General features: G+C 40.3%; 1 protein-coding gene and 1 long non-coding RNA gene across 3 annotated transcripts in view; one reads left to right on the forward strand and one right to left on the reverse strand.

The window, feature by feature from the left end:
• Positions 1 to 14,769, reverse strand: part of EED (embryonic ectoderm development) — a 32,843-nt gene extending 18,074 nt beyond the window's left edge. Inside the window, exons 1-5 of one of the 2 annotated variants that reach the window (XM_069564846.1) lie at positions 13,922 to 14,769; positions 8,918 to 9,070; positions 7,150 to 7,242; positions 1,836 to 1,901; positions 386 to 511 (exon numbers count right to left, since the gene is read on the reverse strand). In XM_069564846.1, the coding sequence (XP_069420947.1) occupies positions 386 to 511; positions 1,836 to 1,901; positions 7,150 to 7,242; positions 8,918 to 9,070; positions 13,922 to 14,035 (552 nt within the window). In that variant the 5' untranslated portion in view covers positions 14,036 to 14,769. The remainder of the gene's footprint in view (positions 1 to 385; positions 512 to 1,835; positions 1,902 to 7,149; positions 7,243 to 8,917; positions 9,071 to 13,921) is intronic. The other variant, XM_069564848.1, reaches the window with a different exon arrangement.
• Positions 14,159 to 20,169, forward strand: LOC138426382 (uncharacterized). Its single transcript, XR_011251626.1, has 2 exons — positions 14,159 to 14,759; positions 19,295 to 20,169. It is a non-coding gene; the product is annotated as an uncharacterized lncRNA (long non-coding RNA).
• The last annotated feature ends 2,368 nt before the right edge of the window (positions 20,170 to 22,537 follow it).

Raw genomic sequence — 22,537 nt, forward strand, 5'->3', positions numbered from 1 at the left:
ATTTCTTTTAGTATCAACTTCCAAGGCTTCACTTTTTAATTCTTTACAAAGTATCCTTGACTCCATACTCCTATTTAGGGGTTCTTGAAAAATGAGCTCACTCTTTAGTTATTGTTCATTTAGAGCTTCTCAGGATAAAGCAAAAGAACAGAAATGATTTTAATAGCAAACAGTGCAAATGATAAAATTTTCCCATTTATTCCTTAATTTGCATGACCCAAATATGACAAAGGTCTCAAAAGACTTGTCTAAAGGAAGCAACAGGCAAAGTACAAACCAAATTAAAAACTGCACAGAAACTGACTCCGTTTTAAATTCAACATGGCAAGTTTTTACAGGTGTGCATACAAAAGAAGCAGATCGACAATTTAACAAGAAAACCCACCTTTATGCACTGCATTGTTATGGGATTAATTATCCTAATTATGCCTCTAGATCCAGCAACAGCCAGCAGAGGATGGCTTGTGTTACTATCATATGTCCACGCACAAGTGTAAAAGTTTTCATCAGCCTAAGAAATCCCAGTTAAGAAATATAATTTGCTTTTGAAAAGGAAACACATCAATGACCACAATAATGTCCAAAGAACTGCTGAAGCTCTTGACAAAGAAGTTCCCGTTTTTCTTTATACCATCAGGGTTGAAACAATGAAGATTTTAGGTCTAAAATCTATACCAAGTGATCAAACAAACCCAATCCTTCCACTCAATTTTGATTACTATTTTGCTGTTTGCACAACTGTTTACCTGTCTTCTGAAAGCAGCCACAGCCAATATGTAAATGAATAGGCATAGGTTGTATCCCCCAAATTTATCTATAAAAACAGGTTTCCGGGGGAATGGATAGTCAAGGACTTTGGGAAGATCATGTACTCACTGCTGTATTTAAAATGCATAACCAACAAAAACCCTTGTATAGCACATGGAACTCTGCTCAACATTATGTGCCAGCCTGGATGAGAGTGAGAGTTTGGGGGAGAATGGATACGTGAATGTGCATGGCTGAGTCTCTTCACTGTTCACCTGAAACTATCACAACATTGTTAATCGGCTATTTCCTAATACAAAATGTTTCTGGTATTAAGAATAAATAATTGAAACTAAAAAAAACAAAAACAAAACCAGGTGACCAGTTCCACAGGCTGTAATTTGCTGACCCTGGCTCTATCTCAACAACTCTATGTACCTCTAGATAAAAATCAGCTAACTATTCAGTTTTCCACCTTTTCCTGTGTGAGACTTTCCCAATAATGCCAAAGGTCACCTCCTTCCTTACCACCTAAGGGAAGACTAAAATGTTCTTTTTCTTACTTGCTAGGTTTTCCAAATGGATCTGGAAGAAATCTTATCACCAAGCTTTGACTGTTGTATCCTTTGGTTTTTTAAAGCTTTCTTTTCTTTATAAACCCATGTTTTACAATATTTCATTTCCTAAACAAACATGCTTATTTTTTTTCCCTGTAGGCTCTGCTGACCAAATACTTGATATGACTGTCAGGCACAGTTTCTGATCAACCGAAATTCACCAATATCCCTGCCCTGAAATGATAAAAATCTAAGCAAGGTCAAAGAAACAGCAAGTTTTAACTACTTTCTGCTATAACTTTCTATTATTGAATTTCCAGCTCTCATCTCTAGCCACCTGTACTGTCCGCCCTCATATCCACCCTGACAGTGGCTTCCCGGGATCAGGAAAACTAGATACCAAGAATCTCTTGAGTAACAGTGAAGGAACAGCATTAGATAAAGTTAACAAAGTAAGGTACAAAAGTTTTGAGGTACTTATTCAAAGTCAATTTCTTTAGCCAATAATACCAAAAACCCAGGAAAGGATACATCAGCATCCACATAAGACTGCAACAACCGGATCTCTCCTTGTGAATGACATTCATATAAGGTAACCTAATGAAAACAAAAATACAGCAAAGTTTATCTCAAATACAGAAACACACTCTTCACCTTTTGAACATACTTTATTTTACTGTGCAGTACAGTCAAAAAAAACTTTTTTAAAATAACTTAAATAACACAGAAAACTATTAAAAAAGGAGAACTCCTTTAAATTTAAGGAAACCATTATAAGCTCTAATGCATTACATAATTTCCAGAGTATATTAAACACTGTAGTAATAACAATGGTTTCTATTTCCAATGTTTTCAACTTATTCATATAACTGGACCAATTCTAAAGTAAATAGAGTTGAGTACCTCACAGTAAAGTATGCTGCCGCTAAGTCACTTCAGTTGTGTCCGACTCTGTGCGACCCCACAGACAGCAGCCCACCAGGCTCCCCCGTCTCTGGGATTCTCCAGGCAAGAGTACTGGAGTGGGTTGCCATTTCCTTCTCCAATGCATGAAAGTGAAAAGTCAAAGTGAAGTTGTTCAGTCGTGTCTGACCCCAGCGACCCCATGGACTGCAGCCTTCCAGGCTCCTCCGTCCAGGGGTTTTCCAGGCAAGAGTACTGGAGTGGGGTGCCATTGCCTTCTCCCACAGTAAAGTATAACTACTTCCTAAAACTGTGGTTTATCCTTTTTTTTTTCACTTGTGCCATATGGCTTGCAAGATCCCAGTTACCTGATCAGGGACTGAACTTAGGCCCATAGCAGTGAAAGTGCACAGTTCCAACCACTGGACCTCCAGGGAATTCCTGTGGCTTATCCTCTTTAAAGTCTTTGGGTAGTTTTAGAGCATTCATTAATTACATAAAAGAAAATCTAAAATTTGCCTCATGAACATTGCTCATCAAATATTAACTTTCTGCTGTACAGTGGCCCTTTCCATTTATCATTTTCTAAAATCAATAACATATCCACTTTACTCGATTATGTACAGTTGTCCCTCAGTATCTGCAAGGGGATAGGTTCCAGGACACCCACAGATACCAGAATCTGAGAATGCTCAAGCTCCTCATATAAAATAGCATAGTATTTGCATATAACCTCACACATGCTCCAGTATACTTTATCTTTAGACCACTGCTGCTGCTGCTGCCGCTAAGTTGCTTCAGTTGTGTCCGACTCTGTGCGACCCCATAGACGGCAGGCCACCAGGCTTCCCCGTCCCTGGGATTCTCCAGGCAAGAACACTGGAGTGGGTTGCCATTTCCTTCTCCAATGCATGAAAGTGAAAAGTGAAGTCACTCAGTCGTGTCCAACTCTTAGCCACCCCATGGACTGCAGCCCACCAGGCTCCTCCGTCCATGGGATTTTCCAAGCAAAAGTACTGGAGTGGGTTGCCACTGCCTTCTCCTAATACAACGCAAATGCTATGCAAATAAAGGTGCCAGCACAAAGCAAATTCAAGTTTTGCTTTTTTGGAACTTTCTGGAATTTTCTTTTCTGAATATTCTCAATCCATAGTTGGCTGAATCTGTGGATGTGGAACCCCGAGGATACAGAGGGCTTACTCTGTAATACCAAAACTTTTTAAAACACTTTTTGATGTGGACCATTGTCTTTACTGAACTTTTTTACAATATTACTTGTTTTATGTTTTGGTTTTTTGGCCCCAAAGCATGTGGGATCTTAGCTCCCCAACCAGGGACAGAATTTGCACCCTCTGCATTAAAAGGTAAAGTCTCAACCACTGGATCGCTAGGGAAGTCCCTGTAATACTACATTTTTAAAACGCTCTTTCCATTTTTATTACAGTTTAGTCACGTTAGCAATACTGTTACTAATTTCAATACGTCTATAAGAACTCTATAAAAATCCTTTAAAATACCTATTAATAAGATAATCTCTACATTAATATTCTAAAAACATATTCTTTATATGGACATTAACTAAGTTATGTCTTTAGAAAGTATTTTGCTTTATTTTTCTTAAAAAAAAAAAAAAAAGAGCTCCGAATAGCAGTTCAGTTCAGTTCAGTCGCTCAGTCGTGTCCGACTCTTTGTGACCCGATGAATTGCAGCACACCAAAAGTTGGCTTAAAGCTCAACATTCAGAAAACGAAGATCATGGCATCCGGCCCCATCACTTCATGGGAAATAGATGGGGAAACAGTGGAAACAGTGTCAGACTTTATTTCTTTGGGCTTCAAAATCACTGCAGATGGTGAGTGCAGCCATGAAATTAAAAGACGCTTACTCCTTGAAAGGAAAGCTATGATCAACCTAGACAGCATATTCAAAAGCAGAGACTTTACTTTGCCGACTAAGGTCCGTCTAGTCAAGGCTATGGTTTTTCCAGTAGTCATGTATGGATGTGAGAGTTGGACTGTGAAGAAGGCTGAGCGCCGAAGAATTGATGCTTTTGAACTGTGGTGTTGGAGAAGACTCTTGAGAGTCCCTTGGACTGCAAGGAGATCCAACCAGTCCATTCTGAAGGAGATCAGTCCTGGGTGTTCTTTGAAAGAAATGATGCTAAAGCTGAAACTCCAGTACTTTGGCCACCTCATGCGAAGAGTTGACTCATTGGAAAAGACTCTGATGCTGGGAGGGATTGGGGGCAGGAGGAAAAGGGGACAACAGAGGAGGAGATGGCTGGATGACATCACCAACTAGATGGCCATGAGTTTGAGTGAACTCCGGGAGTTGGTGATAGACAGGGAGGCCTGGCGTGCTGCAATTCATGGGGTCGCAAAGAGTTGGACACGACTGAGCGACAGAACTGAACTGAACTGAGGCCTCCCTGTTCATCACCATCTCCTGGAGTTCACTCAAACTCATGGCCATCGAGTCAGTAATGTCATCCAGCCATCTCATCCTGTCGTCCCCTTCTCTTCCTGCCCCCAATCCCTCCCAGCATCAGAGTCTTTTCCAATGAGTCAACTCTTCGCATGAGGTGGCCAAAGTACTGGAGCTTCAGCTTTAGCATCATTTCTTTCAAAGAACACCCAGGACTGATCTCCTTCAGAATGGACTGGTTGGATCTCCTTGCAGTCCAAGGGACTCTCAAGAGTCTTCTCCAACACCACAGTTCAAAAGCATCAATTCTTCGGCGCTCAGCCTTCTTCACAGTCCAACTCTCACATCCATACATGACTACTGGAAAAACCATAGCCTTGACTAGATGGACCTTTGTTGGCAAAGTAATGTCTCTGCTTTTGAATATGCTATCTAGGTTGGTCATAACTTTTCTTCCAAGGAGTAAGTGTCTTTTAATTTCACTGCTACAATCACCATCTGCAGTGATTTTGGAGCCCCCAAAAATGAAGTCTGACATTGTTTCCACTGTTTCCCCATCTATTTCCCATGAAGTGATGGGACCAGATGCCATGATCTTTCTTATAATTCAATAACATAATTCAATGTCACTTTAAGTAAGACTAGGGATTCTTTTTGTTAGAAAGCCTGGAACATTACAATAGGCATTCTGAAGCACAAGTTGTATTAATTCTAATTATACCAACATGACAGTTAATAATAATTGATGGTGAAGTTAGTGAAGTATGCTTACAGTGATGTCTTAAAAGTGAATTCAAATCAATTAATGGATTATATTCCCAATTTTCGGGAAAAAAAAAACACCTTAATTTTTTCTCTGAACTGCATCATGTTCTCTCTGAATCATTGTTTTCGAGGTACATATCACAACAGACATTTGGCTAAACATAAAAAAAGGGCTGTTATCCAGGTTATCAACTTTATTGAGTTTCAAATTTTCAGAACTTTAATGACCAATAAAAGCATGTTTTCTGAATGCAGGGCAACTAACTATGCCTGTGCACCACAACTACTGAGCCTATGCTCTACAGCCTAGGAGCCGCAATGCTGAGCCCATGTGTCACAGCTACGGAAGCCCCAACGTTCCAGAGCCTGTGCTCCGCAACGAGAAGCCACCTCAGAAGAATCCTGTGTACCTCAACTAGGGCGTAATCTATGCTTGCCGTAACTAGAGAAAAGCCCACACAGCAACAAACACTCAGCAGAGCCAAATAATATGATTACATATATATATAAACTTCTTTGAAGACGTCCAGGAAATTATTTAAAGCCAAATTTTACTTTTCAGAAAATAGGAATAGAAAGGATTTAGCCCAGTAAAAATAGATGCATGCATGTTTGTAAGATTTTCAAACTTTCAGGAAAAAAAAAAAGCTTGGAAATATGCTGACATTTGGAAAATACTCAGCTGACGACTCCCAGGTTAGTTTTGATTGAAAACAGAATACTAACACTAAACACATAAATATAGGAAACAGTGCGTTCAAAATCATGGTCTTTCATTTCTCTAACAAGCTTAGCACAATTACTAAAGAAGCATAAGATTGAATTTCACTCAATTAAAGTTACAGAATAGCTCCCAGATTCACCTCCTTCCCTTCCCCTCTTGGGCTAAAGGTAAAGAAAGTGACTTTACTGTCAACCCATACCAGTTAGTCAATTTCCCCCATCTTTCTTTTTCCAAATACACCAATATGTTTCTGTTATTCCTCACAACTCCTAGTATATTATTAATGAATAACCAGAATGTAAGTTAATTAAAAGACTTATTATTAGGAGGACAACTTTTCCAAAATGATTTTAATTTAACAGACTCCTGAGACTCCCTGGTAGGCCCTAGGAATCTTCCTTTTCCCCATTCATTTAGAAGTGAATGGAAGTAAGTCTTTGCAATCCACTTTTTCAGTCCCAGGTTCAACTAAAAAGTTAAATAACAGTTTACATCAAAACATGTCCACTACGGTTTTTTTCCATGCATTCTCTCAGTTCAAGATACTCTGGCTTCCTTAAATAAAAAAAATTCAAAACAAATGTTTACTGTGTATAATTAAAATATTTTCAGTAACTATTATACAAATCCATTGGATTTATGCTTTGCATTTATAGAGAGCAACTAATTACATTTATTATTTTTAAGAAATCACAGACCTGTTACTCCAAGTTGACAAACAACTATCACAGTCACTTGGAAAAAGCAAAGTCAATTTTTTCAGCCACTTAGAACAATATTTATAAAGACAAAATATAAATAGAGACTTGTTTCATGAACAATTTTGTGAGTATATATGAAAAAAGATGTATTTTCAGTCATGAATATTAGTTTTAATTTTTGACAATTTCTAGAATGTTCCATTTTTACATAAAGAAATGATACTGTCAAATTGGCTATACAAAGTTTACTTCAAAATCATTACACTTCAGTGTTACACTAATACCAGAGACTGATGAGCCAAATGCCAAACAGCCCCTTAACACTCACTCTGTTGCTTCCTACAGTTGCAAACACTAATGGATCTCCTTCTTTACTGTGCCAGTTAAACTGAACTCCAAACAACGGTTGATTATGATCTTCCTATAAAATAACCAAGAAATAAGAAAAATCAATATATTTTAAAAACAAAAAACGTAGTAAACTGATCATTCCCATTAAAAACCTTCCCCTCCACAAAATGCAAGCTGCAATTTTATGTTATCATACGTAAACTGACTTTTGACACTTAAAAGATATGTTAGTCCAGTTTTCACATTTTAAAATACTGGTGCATGATAAAACTATGTAACAATTAAAGACTTAGAGCTTAGGTAACAAGTACTCATCAATGAAAATACTTTAATAGTTGCTCTCTATCTTCTTAAACCGAAATGCCATGCTTTTGAATCAAAATATAATGGATAATTGTGACAAATGCATTTAATCTCTCAGGACACAATTTATTTTTCTGAAATAACAAATAACCTGAGTTAATACAGTTTTCTCCAGTACTCATTAAACGTTTTCTGGTTGAATTCTTCCCTTGTGAAGTGAAGAAAATTGATTCCATTCAAATCACTGCTCTCCATTAGTTCTATAGAAACAATTTAAAATTACTTTGAATTTGGATCCTAAAAGAAAAACCACCTAAGAAGTTTTATAATGAACAAGAACACTTCAAAGTGGGGGCCAGGGAGGCAGTGGGCTGTAACTCCACAGTTATCAGGAGGTTATAAGGAAGTGCATAAAAAACAAGCATCCAGTTTTTTGTTTTTAATTGGAGTAGAGCTGATTAACAATGTTGTGTCAGTTTCAGGTGCACAGCAAAGTGATTCAGCCACACACACGCCCGTTCTTTTTCAAACTCTTTTGCCATCTAGGTCACCACAGAATACTGAGCAGAGTTCCCTCTGCTAAAAGTATTAAGTTTTGTTCATAAAGTTATTTTTCAGCCTTAGGATTTTACTGGCAATTTCCTGATGTTTAACAGTAACCTTCATATTTACTTTAAGGCACTTTAAAGTCTGATAACATTCATTTCTTATCCTTTAAAAAGCCACAGTTTTAGGCTTTGGAAATATTTAATAAAAACAATACAGTTCAAACCACTTTCCAAATATACTACATAAAAACAAGTTAATACACCTAAATATTAACATGAAACTACAAAGGGACACTTTGCTTTAGAAGAAAAACACACACACAAAAACACTGAGATTAATTTCTCTCCTTTTAAGACAGTATAATTTGACATACACAGCAATGGATTTTGCTACCTAGATAGGAAAATAATTTTCATATGGAAATAATTTCCAATAATTTCCATAGCTTCTTATGCTTTTCAAAGACTTTAAAAGGATATTTAGGTATTTTAAAAAGAATCTAACATATGCACAAGACACTATAAGGTATATTTTTGCTCAGTATAGGAAAAAATCCCCAAATTAAAAAAACAGGAAATGAATATATAAAACACTTAAATATCAGTAAACATTTTTTAAAAATAAAAAGACTATTGAGAAAGACAGTAATCTAAATAACACGAACCTATTATTTCTCCCAAATATTAAGTATGCAAAACAAATCTTAATTTATACCTTTTTCCTTGAAAACAATTACAAATAAGACCAATTTTTAAAGACTGACTTCCAACTATTATAACTTTAAAATATTTTTAACTTGACAGAGAACCTTGAGCATAAAATGTTTGCCATTGAGAAACCTGCAATTCTGGAACCCTGCATTTAGCCCATAGATTGTGTCTTTCTCCACTTACCTTGAGACTATTTACACATTTGAAAGAATATTTGCATTTCTTTGATTTCCATTTTCCCTTCCCCCAACTCTTCCTTCCAGGTGCATTTGGCGTATTTGTAGGTGTATCAGGGCGTTCTGTGTTGGTACCGCTTTCTATACTGACAGCATCATCCTATAAGCAGCAAATCAGAAAAAACTATATGAAACAGCAATACTGTACTTAGGAAATGACTTCAAACTGGAGAGCTGCTGACCAACATAAAAGAAGTAATTAATAAATCCTGCAAGAAATGAAAAAATGTACTCCTGCAAATGCATTAGCATTTGTGGATATTTGCTATTTCAGCAAAAATATAAACAAAAATCGAATCCTGATGATGCTAATGGTAAGAATAATACTGCTTTAAATTAATAAGGCACTGGTTTGTGCCAGCCATGACACTACATTGCCTCACTTCATCTTTACTGCTCTTCATACAACGTACTGTTAGATACGTGTTGCTTAGAGAGCCTAAGGTGGTGTCTTGCTGGTTAGGGTTGCTGGGATTGAAAACCAGAGCTGTGACTCCTAAATCTGACTGACCTACATGTCCTCATAGTTTATTTGACTACTTGCTGCTCAGTCTGGAGCATGGCAGTGGGTGGCTGTTTGAGGCCAGTGTGTTAGTACTTCCTATTTTAGATGAAAATCCTGATTATCACTCAAACTCTACTTATTTATAACACTTAAAACCATTTAGAAACTTTTTTAGGTTCTACATATTACGTGCTATTTACCAGTGAAATCTGACTCATGGCTCTAAAATACTCATGATTCAGACCTCCTGAAGCTCACTGTAAAGTAACATCTTTCCAAATTCACCTAATTTACATCCTGTCTCCAGTCTACAAGATATATTAATGGTCCTCTACTCTCAGAAGAGGATTTCACTACCTCTTCCAATTACACATTCCAAAGTGTTCTTTGGCATAAAGAGATTTATTTAAACCTGTATCACCTTAGGGCAGTAGTTACTAAATTCATTCCAGAGGAAGCTTTTTTCATGGAGTGCCCACTAACATCTATGAGAATACAGACTAGAAACCATTGCCCTAGGAGCTATTTTTAAATTATTGCTTTCTAAAGTTAGTTTTACGATATTACAGAAAGTTAAAAATCCACTAGAATATCAAAAAAGTACATTAAAAATTCACATTAATTTGCTTAAAAACTGTATGGTATTATATGGTAGTTTTTAGGGGTGGTTTCCAAAACTTCCAATGGTTCATACCAAAACGAAATGCTTTTAAAAAGTACACAACTTATTCTAACACTACAATGGGAAAAAAGCAATGGAGTGGATAGATGGCACACAGTAGTGCTCAATATCTAGACTGTAACTTAATGTAAACACAATCAGCTTTTAGATACAGAAAATACAAAACTGTATTTATAGAGTTCAGTTTCTAGGTCAAAATCACTGCTTTTTAATCTTTATTTCTTCCTACCTTTCAGTTGAATTTACACAGTTAAAATTTAGTGTAGAAAACAATTTTGTGTTTCACTGGGAAACTTATGTCTACTGCACACTTTCCTTCCATGTTATCAGATTCTAGTCTGCTTCACTGCCTTTGAACAATCTTACACCTCTTACACTGTGGACAGCCAAAGGCAGAGGTTCAAAATGTCTTCCCTTTCATTCTGAAGAGAAGTTTTTGTCTCCATTTGCAATTTCATCTCTACATTCCTTTCATCTGTATAGTTTGTACTGTGTGACTTAAATTGACCAGTTCCCTTACATGAGTAAAATGTTTCTGAAAATTATCTTTTAACACTAGAGAAATGAAACAATACAATACTTAGACATTTATTCACCAGCTTCTTTCCACTCTGGCTAAAAATTCAACTGCTAATCAAGAAGCCACACAAAACATAGTAAATAACTGGGGAACATTACACACACACACCTTTTACCCATTTAATTTACCCATCTCCTCAAATAGTCAAATCAAGACAGAATCAAATGGAAATGCAATACACTCACAACGCTTTCATTTTATTTGTAAATTCAAACCTTTCCTGAGCATCTAGTATGTGCACAAGATGATATCCACCTTGACTCCTCCTCCTCAAAGTACAGAATGGTACTGTGTAACAGACATGGCACTACCACCTTCATCTGCTCAACAAGGAAATGGGGATAGTAGTTTGTCCCTTGATCTTGCCACAGGTTCCTTAAAGCAAAGTCAAGTCTTCAGATTCAGCCTTCTGATCTTACTACCAGGCAACAATCAGTATTCTTTCAGAAGCCAATTATGCTGCACTTATATGAAAAAGTTAATAAAATGGCAGGTACATATACAATGAACTTAAAATAGGTCCGATATTAACTACACTTACTGTGCTGATCATTCTGCAATGCAAATACTGAATTATTATGTTGTGCACCTAGAACTAATAACATAATGTTATTGGTCAATTTTATCTAAACTTTAAAAAAGTTTAACATCCTATCAGTTCTTTGATTCACTTTAACAGTATCAACTGCTCAGATTACCATTACTCCAACTTACAAATACCAGATTCTTTCTTCCATTTGCCTTTGGCCTTCCCATCATTATCTGGCTCCCTCAAGAGTTAAATCACTGCCCTTATTAGCTTTTTCTGAATTCATTTTTTACACAGAGTTCTCTACTCCCTTCCTTTACTGCTTCTCTTAACTTATGTCCTAGATCTGGGTCCCTGAATGGAATTCAGAGGGCCTGTGAACTTATGCAGTTGAATAAATTCATAAATAAATTTAAGATTGCATCTTAATTTTCACATTTTTAACCGAAATCTATTACTTCCTTCTACTATAATACAGGCAGTATATGTGCTAATGTTACTGTAGCTGTAACCTCCTCAGCAATGGAAATCATGAATTTTTATATTCCATTATAGTTGTTGCAGATCTCAAAAGCTGTCTATACCCATCAGTACTATCAGTCATTGTGATGTCTAGTTACTTAATGTAATAAAGAAGTACTTTATTAAACCTGAAATTTGTTTTAAACAATTTTATAACTTCCTTATAATTTTATCATTGATTTTGTTTGTGATCTTATATATTGTATTTTATACATTTGAAAATATTACTCTGAAGTTTCACAGGATTCATTAAAGTGTCCAGGGCAAAGAAAAGGTTAAAAGTAGCCATCTAAAGGAAGGAACCAAAACAAAGGCTTAGTCCAACCAAGTAGCTCTGAATAGCTTCAGTATGCATCAAAGTATACATTCCTCTTAGGGGTCTGTAAAAAGAAAATAACTTTTCAATTTATTTAGTTCCCTGAAATTTTCCTCAGTCTAAATTGGGTATTGACATCTTTACATTTCTGCCTGATAAATATCTGGAAGGGCCAGAAACACAAGTCTAGATTACAAAATAAGGAATAATAATTAAATAACACTTGCATGGTATTTATGAACGGGGCATTGGGTTCAGCACTTTACCTATATTATCTCATTTAATCCTCACAAACATGAGGTAAATACTATTATCCCCATTTTTAAGATAAGAATCCAAGGAAACTAGGTAAAATACCTAGATCAAGCAACCGGTAAAGAGTAGAGTGGCGAATTTTAACCTAACACTTGGATCCAGTTTGTGCTCCTAGTCACTAATCTAATCTGCCAAGAGAAATTTAAGAGAAGGTGGAAGTAAAACAGATTCCAACCGCTGGAGTGAAGAGGGTCAAAAATGTTAGATCCCAATATATAAGAAGACTGGAAAGCACAAACAAGAAAATAAAAAGATTAAAAGTAACACCACCTACTAAGCCTTTCAGATAGTTCAAGTCCAAATCCCACAAACTGACAACCCCCCAAATATCTTTCCTCTATCTGCAAAAAGAATTCTTTCCCATCTGTTCAGTTTGGTCTTGATACCATGCCATACATGTGCTTCAGTCGGTGTGTAAGATACACCATTTATTCTTAAAACTAGGCAAACTGAGAAAAAGAACTTACACCACCCTTCTGTAACACTTCAGAAGCCATTCCCTCGGAGGATTCACATTTTAGAGTATCACCTTTGAATGAACCGTCCAGACATTTTTTCCTGAACTTACTGGATATAAACTTAAAACATGAAATGGCAAATTAACGTCAATTCGGTTATCACTGGCGTCTCACCTAAACACAGTGGGGTCAACTGTTGGGACGGACTAGAGTTGTGACTATTTTTAAAAAGTTAAAAAAATCTGATTTCAGAGCACCTTTACACATGTGAGACCACGAGCCTACACCTAAAGCCATCTACCTTTACCACAGTTGCCTAGTGTCTTCTAGGTTGTCCCCGTTATCCTAGAGAAAACCGACGAAAGACTAACTGTCCCTTCTCATCCCTTCCTCAAGAGTCGCTCCCCCTCCAACTCTGGAGACGACTCTCGGAGTTCTCCTCCAGAAGTGAGGCCGACTGTCAGGCGCACCCCTTCCCCACAGACGAGACAGGAGCAAACACAAAAGCCCCTTTAAGAGAGTCACCGAAATCCCTGACGTCCGAGATCTGCTCTTCCCATTGTGCACCGCCTGGAAGGGTCTAAGGACACGGTCCCTAAATCTCTTTTTTAAAAGTCCGTAACACACGCTGGCCCCTCCTTCCAACTGTCTTAGAAAAAAAACACCTCTGACTTGCCTTTTAAACTACTGGAATCTCAGACCAGCACTTTGCCCCCAAAGGCCCAAACTCTCCCACTCCACGCAAAACGCTCTCAGGGCAGACCCCCTCCGACCCTCCGCCACCACGCTCTGGCCCCAACCACATTCTCCTTCGCGAAGTTTCCTTTCGTTCTCGGCGCCCCAGCTCAAAAAAAAATCCCCTCAGAGACGAGTTTGATTTTCTCCTCCACGCCCGCGTTTTCCTCAGCAGAGCGGTGACACCTCTCCCTCCCCCCACCCCACCTTACCACAGCCGCCCGCCCGCCCCCGCGCCTACAGTTTAAAAAGAATTGAAAACTTTGACGGCCAAGTCCCGTCCGGACTGCCCTGGGGGGCTGCGCTCACATTCTCGTCTCCAGAGAGGTCCGGGTTGCTATTCTCGTCGCTGCTCAGCTTCTGCTTCTTGGCCGCAGGCATGTCTGTTCCCGCCGGCACTGTCGACACTTCCCTCTCGGACATATTCCTCCGCCTCCCTACAGGTTCCTGCCGCCGGGGGCGGGGCCTCCGCCACACCGCCGTCAAGCAAGCCCGGCCGGAGCTTGCCGCAAAGCTGCCGCCGCCGCCACCGCCGCCGCTCCCCCCACTGTCGCAAACCGCGCCCAGCCGCCGAGGCGGGCGTGCGTGCGACCCCGCCACACTGCTGAAAAAGGGGCGCGCGCGCGCGCGCCCTCCCGCGCGGCTTCCCGGGTCCTTCCCTGTCCCCGCTCCCGTCTTGCCCTCTTCCCGCCGCCCTCCCGGCAGTTTGCACGGAGCGGGTGTGGGATCCGTCGGCTTCCGAGGGCAGTTATTTCCAACGTCCCTCTTCCCCGCGACCGCCTTGTAAAGGGAGAGGCGGAACTCTGAAGAGGGGGTGCCCCCTCACCCCCTTCCTCCTTCCAGAGACGGTTCAGCCGCAATTGGCCCAATCCTTCGATCCCCCGACCCCGCTGCGAGGACTCGAAAGTCTGTGGAATGGACGGGCCGACTCGGGTCCCGGGGGACGGGGGGGACCAGACGACAAGTCGCCTTACGGTTCGGACGTCTGTGCCGAGTGTTCTTCATCTTGAACTCGAGGAGTAACGCTGTCACCTTATGCGCGGAACTGGTCGCCACCTCACTTGCGGTTGAGAACAGAAATTCAAAAACTGTAGCAAGCCTCGCGCCTGCCTCCCCTGCCTAGCGAATGGAAGGTGCCCGCTAACAGGTGCGCATGCGCCGGGGCGTGTGCTCGCGCTTGGTTGTTCGGGCCCGCCTCCTCCAGGCCCCTCCTCTTGGAAATCTTGTTTTCCAACCAGGTAGTCTTCCACCGGTTTCCGTGGCAAAGGATGGATCTCAAGGCGCTACCCAATCGTAGTCCCCTGAGTGGGTCCTGATTTCTTGATGAATATTTATTCTAGTAAATATTGATCGCAAGGGATTATTATCCTCGTCCAGTTAGTTCCAATATTGGATAGGGCTTAAGTAGGAATACCCTAAAAGTATAATTCTAGACTCCCTTGAATTACATCCCAAAATGCTTCCTTTACCTGTTAAAGAATGTTAACGGCCCTGAACAATGCCAAGGCCTGAAAAGCAATGTTCACCTCCAAGTATGTATGAGACTGTGAGACTTAAATGACGGACAATATTTTTTTGGCATGATTTTGACAATAAAATTATAGGGGAAGTCAACAAAAACTGTGATATTTTACTAAAATGTTTGTGTTATGTCGGCTCTTGACAGGTGCTAAGTGCATTGGTGAGCCTCGGAGATTTGTTAGAGGGGCCGTTAAGCCACATAACCAAAGGAGTAGCCCAGAAAAGGAGAACTATGATAAGAAATAAAAGGCAGCTCCATCTTACCTGCCTCTTTGGGAACTTAGCTGTGACTACTTATATTTCTGGACGTCATTGTCCTCATCTGTAAAAAGAATGGACCTATCATTTCTTGAGCACTACTGGATAATATCTACTTTTTTGTGTGTTCTAGAGCTCATTACATCACCTGTTGGATACAACAGTAGAAGAATGCCCCATCCCTAAAATTCTAGTGTCCTTGAGCTAGATGCCTTAACATATTGTAGATTGCAAGTCACTTTTGGAGACAAGGAGAGAACTCTTGAGAATAAGAAAAGTAAGGTAGAGGCAGGGCAGAATTTAGATGTTTTTATAATGAAGATTTGAGAAAAAATAGGGAAGCTGAAAAAAAAAGTTTGGATTTAGTATAGTAATTGCACTTATTTGTTGAACTCCTAAAGTGCCAGGCGCTACTAATCAGTTAGTGGGCGAGAGAGAGATGAGACTAGTATGGAGTCTCCACTGAGAAAGTAAGATGTGTCTTGTTTGACATGTTCATGGGCAGAGACAAACATCCCCCACTTCTCTGTTGAGAAGGATGTTTGTGAAATACAGTCCTACAAATAAAAGGGTAATCAACTAAAGCAATTCCAATCCAAATTACTCTTTGTATCTGAAATCAGTAGGAGCTGGGAAGTGGGCATCAACTTCTACTCATAAAATTTAAAAAGTGCTGAATGACTGTGAAACTCGATGGTGTCCTTTCAGGGGGCTCCAAAGAGCTTAGTACCACAGTCGTTTATGTCTCAGCACAGGAAGAATTTAGTGAGAGGCAAAGTGATAGGTAAACGATTTGTTAGAATAGGGTGCTTGTGATGTTTACAAGCAAGTGGGTGAGGGGGTGCTGTGTCCTGAGTACTTAGTGGGTTACATTTTTATAGTCAGAGGAAGAGAGGGGAGGAGGAGGAGACCTTTGTTCTTCTTGAGTAGACCTCATGCTTCCATCATCAGTTCCTCCTCCAGGTCGGCCAGGGAAGTTTTCATGTCCTTACATGGTCAAGCTATGTTCAGAGTTGTTGTTTTTTATGTGCGCAAAGTATGTCCTAAGGATCACTAACCTATTGAGCTCACTGGGCAGGAGTTTGGTCTCATGCCACCATTGTTTTATTGTTTTGGGTCGTGTCCTGTGCTTCTAGTGCATGGTTTTGTTGCTAAGCAAGCCTGCTTGGTTTTGTGGTTAAGTAAATGAGCTTTCCTGAGTAATCATTAATTTGTGGGGTCTCCCATATTTTTTCCTACTTACAATCCCCTAGTGGGACTAGCTATTTAATCACCTACTTTATCCCTTTACTCTGTCCCTTTCATTTGGATAAAGGACACATATGGAAGGAAGATGTCTTTCAGCATTCATGAGACCCATAACAAAAATATTTTTTATAGAGTTTTGTTAAAACTTGGAGGGATAGTTTTAAAGTTTTGTACAATTAATCAGAGATAATAAATAGAAATTAGTTAATACTCATTGTTGCTAATGTTAAAAAATTATTCTGACACTTGTTAAAACAGGAACTTTATTCAGTACTATCATGATAAATGTCAAGACTGTCACAGTAGGAGAGAGAGATAGGGCTAGCTCTGAATACAGCAAGGGTAGGTAGGGCTTTATAACCAAAGAGAAGAGTGGGGTGTGAAGGAGTTAGGCATGTCACTTGCAATATGTTGCTTTGGTATATTAATTTTTTAACATATATATATATATATATTTATTTATTTATTTATTTGGCTGCGCTGGGTCTTAGTCTCAACATGCAGGACCTTCAGTCTTCGTGGTACCTGTGAACTAGTTGGGGCATATGGTATCTCATTCTCCAAACAGGGATTGAACCCCAGTCCCCGGCATTGGGAGCTTGGAGTCTTAGCCACTGGACCACCAGGGAAGTAATAATTCTGAGGTGAAGACATTTTGAAAAACAGACTTCTCTGAGCTTCACTTTTGTGCCTAAAGATAGTCCTCCAAAAGGAACTGAACTGTCATCAATTCCCTCCCTAGGAATTTCGGCAATCGGGGAAGATTGACTCTAATCACCGAAGAAGAGACTAGAAGTCAGGACTCAACACCACACCCAGAGAAATTTTGCAGCACACTGTCATTAGCTCCCCTCTATTCTGAGCACATTCATCTTTCTAAAACATTACTCTTGCCCAAGTGGCATACCTCCCCCTTCCCCTTCCCCTACTGAGATTGGTATAAACTCTCAAAGATCACTGCTTTTTTAGATATTCAATTTTCCCCCCAAGATGCCCCTGTGCATGTGTTATTAAAAATTAATAGATTTATGTACCTTTTATTTTGATAACTTGCTTGGTTGTAGTTTGTTTCTTAGGCATAGCTATCAAACCTAGAAGGTTAGAGGGAAAGTCTTTCCTCCCCTTCAGGGAAGTTGGTAGGTGGAAATTTGCTAAAGAAGACATCAAGAGTAGGAGGATTCTTTCTAATCCAACTCGCCAGGGTTCAGTTCAGTTCAGTTCAGTTCAGTCTCTCAGTTGTGTCCGACTCTTTGCGACCCCATGAATCTCAGCACGCCAGGCCACCCTGTCTGTCCATCATCAACTCCCGGAGTTTACCTGAACTCATGTCCATTGAGTCGGTGATGCCATCCAGCCATCTCATCCTCTGTCATCCCCTTCTCCTCCTGCCCCCAATCCCTCCCAGCATCAGGGTCTTTTCCAATCAGTCAACTCTTCGCACGAGGTGGCCAAGGTATTGGAGTTTCAGCTTCAGCATCAGTCCTTCCAATGAACACCCATGACTGATCTCCTTTAGGATGGACTGGTTGGATCTCCTTGCAGTCCAAGGGACTCTCAAGAGTCTTCTCCAACACCACAGTTCAAAAACATCAATTCTTCGGCGCTCAGCTTTCTTCATAGTCCAACTCTTACATCCATACATGACCACTGGAAAAACCATAGACTTGACTAGACGGACCTTTGTTTGCAAAGTAATGTCTCTGCTTTTGAATATGCTGTCTAGGTTGGTCATAACTTTCCTCCCAAGGAGTAAGTGTCTTTAATTTCATGTCTGCCCCATGAAATTTTTTGGAGCCCCCCAAAATAAAGTCTGACACTGTTTCCACTGTTTCCCCATCTATTTGCCATGAAGTGATGGGACCAGATGCCATGATCTTAGTTTTCTGAATGTTGAGCTTTACACCAGGGTTTACACCAGGGTTATAAGATATCAAATCTGCAAAATTCTTTCCAAACCAACTTAGCAAAATTCTTGTGAAAACTGAATTAGGCAAGTTCTAGGATAAGGTCAAGTTGAGGACAGGGCTCAGAGGAGCCTGACTAATGTTTAGTTAAAGAGTCTTTAGTCAGGCTCCTCTGAACCCTCTTCTAATTCAACATGTAAAATATCACAGGTATGCTATTTAGAGTGCTATTCTTATGATATTAGTTTAATAAATGCAAAAGACTACCTATTAAAAATCAAGTTTTTCAATACTGAATTCTCTTACTGTGAAAGATTTCAGAAACCATCACAATTGGAGCGGTCTTACTATGTACATTTTACAAATGTGGAGGTAATTCCCTGGTGATCTGGTGGTTAGGACTCCAATCTGCTGAAGGCCTTGGATTCAGTCCGTGGTTGGGGAACAAAGATCCAGGAAGCCGTGCAGTGGCCAAAAACAAAACAGGTGTGTAGAGCACGTGTGTGTTAGTTGCTCATTCATGTCTGATTCTTCGCAATCCCATGCACTGAAGCTCACCAGTTTACTCAGTCCATGAAATTCTCCAGGCAAGAATAATGGAGTAGGTAGCCATTCCCTTCTCCAGGGGATCTTCCCAACTTAGGGATCAAACCTGAGTCTCCTAAGTTGCAGGCAGAATCTCTCTCTCTGAGTCTCCTAAGTTGCAGGCAGAATTCTCTCTGAGAATCTCTCAGAATCTCTCTAATTGCAGGGAAACCCCGTGGAAAGCATGCTGCTGCTACTGCTGCTCCCCCGTCCCTGGGATTCTCCGGGCAAGAACACTGGAGTGGGTTGCCATTTCCTTCTCCAGTGCATGAAAGTGAAAGGTGAAAGTGAAGTTGCTCCGTCGTCTCCGACTGTTAGCGACCCCATGGACTGCAGCCTACCAGGCTCCTCCGTCCATGGGATTTTCCAGGCAAGAGTACTGGAGTGGGGTGCCATTGCCTTCTCCGTGGAAAGCATGGTTCAGTGTAATTAAGCAAGTTGCCCCCAAGCACACATCTCTTCCAAGTGATAGAGCTGTGGATCCTAATCAAGTCTGGTTGATTGGAAAGTACTTCTGCCTCAAGATGAAGGACCCCAGGCAACTCTAGGTATGTGTATTTCTACTTACAGAGCTTGATATCTAGAACACACAATCTTTTACACACCACTGAAGAATATCAGAAGGCTGTCTCACTTGGGTCAGAAAGAGGAGATAACTGGAGAAACAGGAAATTCAAATAAAGTTTGAAGTTTTGTTAACAATTATATGTTCCAATTTCTTAATTTTGGTAAGTTTACCATGGTAATATAAGATGTTAATGAGAAAAACTTTCCAACTTTTCTGTAAAATTATCCCCTATGAAAAACCTTATTAAAAAAAAATATCTGTCTCATATCAGACTGTTGAGAACTCAGGTCAGAAATACCTGTTAACCTTCAAATAAGTACTTGATCTATTTTGGAAAATGTTCCAAGATAATCTATTTATAAAGAATGAAATTTTTTCACAGTCTCCTTTGTGTTGCCTTTTAGTATTTTGTAAGCTTCATATCAGGAAATGAATTTCAAAAGCTAAATTAAATCCTTACCAGTTCAATTGAAGTCTATTTCTCATTCATTCAACATTTTTTTGTCTCTTCTGCTTCATAAATAGCAGCTGTTCATCATCGCTCAGGCAGTGTGTAATCAGATGCTTGCAGATCCACTTTTCTTGGAAAAGAACATCATATGGCTTCTTTGAACATTTTAAAGTCAATCAGGAGGAATTTACTGAATGTCATTTATGTGCAAAGCAATGTGGTAATTGGGGAAGAGTAGGGGAGGGAAAGAGGGAAAATAAGAGGATCTACCTAGTCTTCCTGCAGTGAAAAATGTCTCATGCATTTCAGAAATATTTGCTGAGTGCTCCCTCATAGCTCAGTCCATAAAGAATCTGCCTGCAACGCAGGAGACCCAGGTTCAATTCCTGGGTCAGGAAGATCCCCTGGGGGAGGAAATGGCAACCCACTCCAGTATGCTTGCCTGGAGAATCCCATGGACAGAGGAGCCTGGTAGGCTACAGTCCATGTGATTGTGAGAGTCGGACATGACTTAATGACTAAACTACCACCACCACCACTGTGTGCCAGGCACTGTTCTAGGTGCTAGAAATACTTGATAATAAAACTAGACAGTTCCTAGTGTCATAGAGCTTACTGTGTAGTGGGGGAAATAAACATTAACCAACCATTTACCTCAGATAAAGGTAAAACTACAACTGTGAAGTACTATGAAGAGAAAGTACAAAACCAGGACTGCTGTTAGGCTGTATAGTGTCTTTGTGCTATTTTTTAAGAGGTACCTCCATAGGCAGAAACAACCCAGCTTGACAAGCAGACTGTGCCTTCGATGAATTAGAAAAAGGCAGCCCTTCGGCCAGGTGACACAGCCTTGATCTTTGCGCAAGGCAGTGTACGTGAACTTAAGTAGATTTCAGCCACCATTACCTCATCTGGGAACCATTCTTTAGATGAATAACCTGCACAAATGTACACAGCAGCCCTACAGAAGGTTCCGTGGACACACAATTAAGTAGGATTTGGTAAGATTTCCCTGCAAAACAGGGAGTGAGAACCAAAGGAGAATGGGAGTTAACCAGGTGAAAAGAAAGAGCAAGAAACATTCCAGGGAGTGGTAGCAACACGTGCGAAGGCCTGGGGCAGGATAGGAATGTATACTATCGCGAAACTGAAAGGTCGCTGCTGGAAAAGGACTGCAACAGTGGCGGGAGGAGTGCTGACAGGTAAGGTTAGAGAAAGCAGGTAGGGGTCAGATCATGTGGAGCCTTGCAGACCAGCTTAAGACTGCAGTGTGAAAATAGATCTCCTGCTGATACGACTCACACAGAAAGAACTCAAAGGGCATTAATTTATTTCATCTTGATTGTTGGTATTGCATTTAAATGCAGCAAAATTCACAGATCTTCAGTACACAGATTGATGGGTTTTAACATAAGCATACACCGACGCAGTCTGCTTTCCTCCTGCCTCTTTCTGTTCAAACCCCCACCCCATCTTCCAGGGAAAACACTATTCTGGATTTGTGCGCCTTCTATTAGTTTTAAGGAACAATTCTTTTGTCTCTGCTTTTTATTTTATTTATTTATATGTGACAGTACCGGGTCTTTGTTGCTGGGCAGACTTTTCTCTAGTTGCAGCGAGTGGGGGCGACTCTGTAGTTACAGCGTGTGGACTGCTCACTGCAGGGGCTTCTCCTGTTGCAGATCACTGGCTCTAGGGCAAAAGGGCTTCAGAAGTCGCAGCTCCTGGGCTCTAGAGCACAGCAGAGTTGGTAGCTGTGGCACACAGGCTTAGTTGCTCCAAGACTGTGGAATCTTCCCAGACCAGGGATTGAACCCTTGTCCCCTGCACTGGCATGTGGATTCTTAACCATTGAACCACCAGCGAAGTCCTGTCTCTGACTTCTTTGGCTCAGTATAATGTTTTTGAGATTTATAACATGGTGTTAATTACCTGGATCGTTGTTGTTGTTATTTAGTTGTTAAGTCGTGTCTGATTCTTTGTGACCCCATGAACTGTAGCCCTCCAGGTTCCTCTGTCCGTGGGATTCTCCAGGCAATAATACTGGCGTGGGTTGCCATTTCTTTCTTCAGAGGATCTACCCGACCCAGGGATCAGACCCTCATCTCCTGCATTGGCAGGTGGATTCTTTACCACTGAGCCACCAGGGAAGCCTAGTTATCTGGATCAGTGGTTCCCAAACTATAGGAGGCTTTTGAGTCAGCTGAATATCTTGTTAAATCACAGTTTAACAGACTCCACCCCGGAACCTCTGATGCACTATGTTGGGAAAGGGCCCTTTTGTGTACATTTCCAACAAACTGAAGGATATGCCTGAGCTGCCGATTCAAGAACCACACTCTCAGAACCACTGGTCTAGATGATAAACTCAGAAATGTCTTATGAACAGT

Source organism: Ovis canadensis, chromosome 21 (genome assembly GCF_042477335.2).
Source record: "Ovis canadensis isolate MfBH-ARS-UI-01 breed Bighorn chromosome 21, ARS-UI_OviCan_v2, whole genome shotgun sequence".
Lineage (NCBI taxonomy): Eukaryota > Metazoa > Chordata > Mammalia > Artiodactyla > Bovidae > Ovis > Ovis canadensis.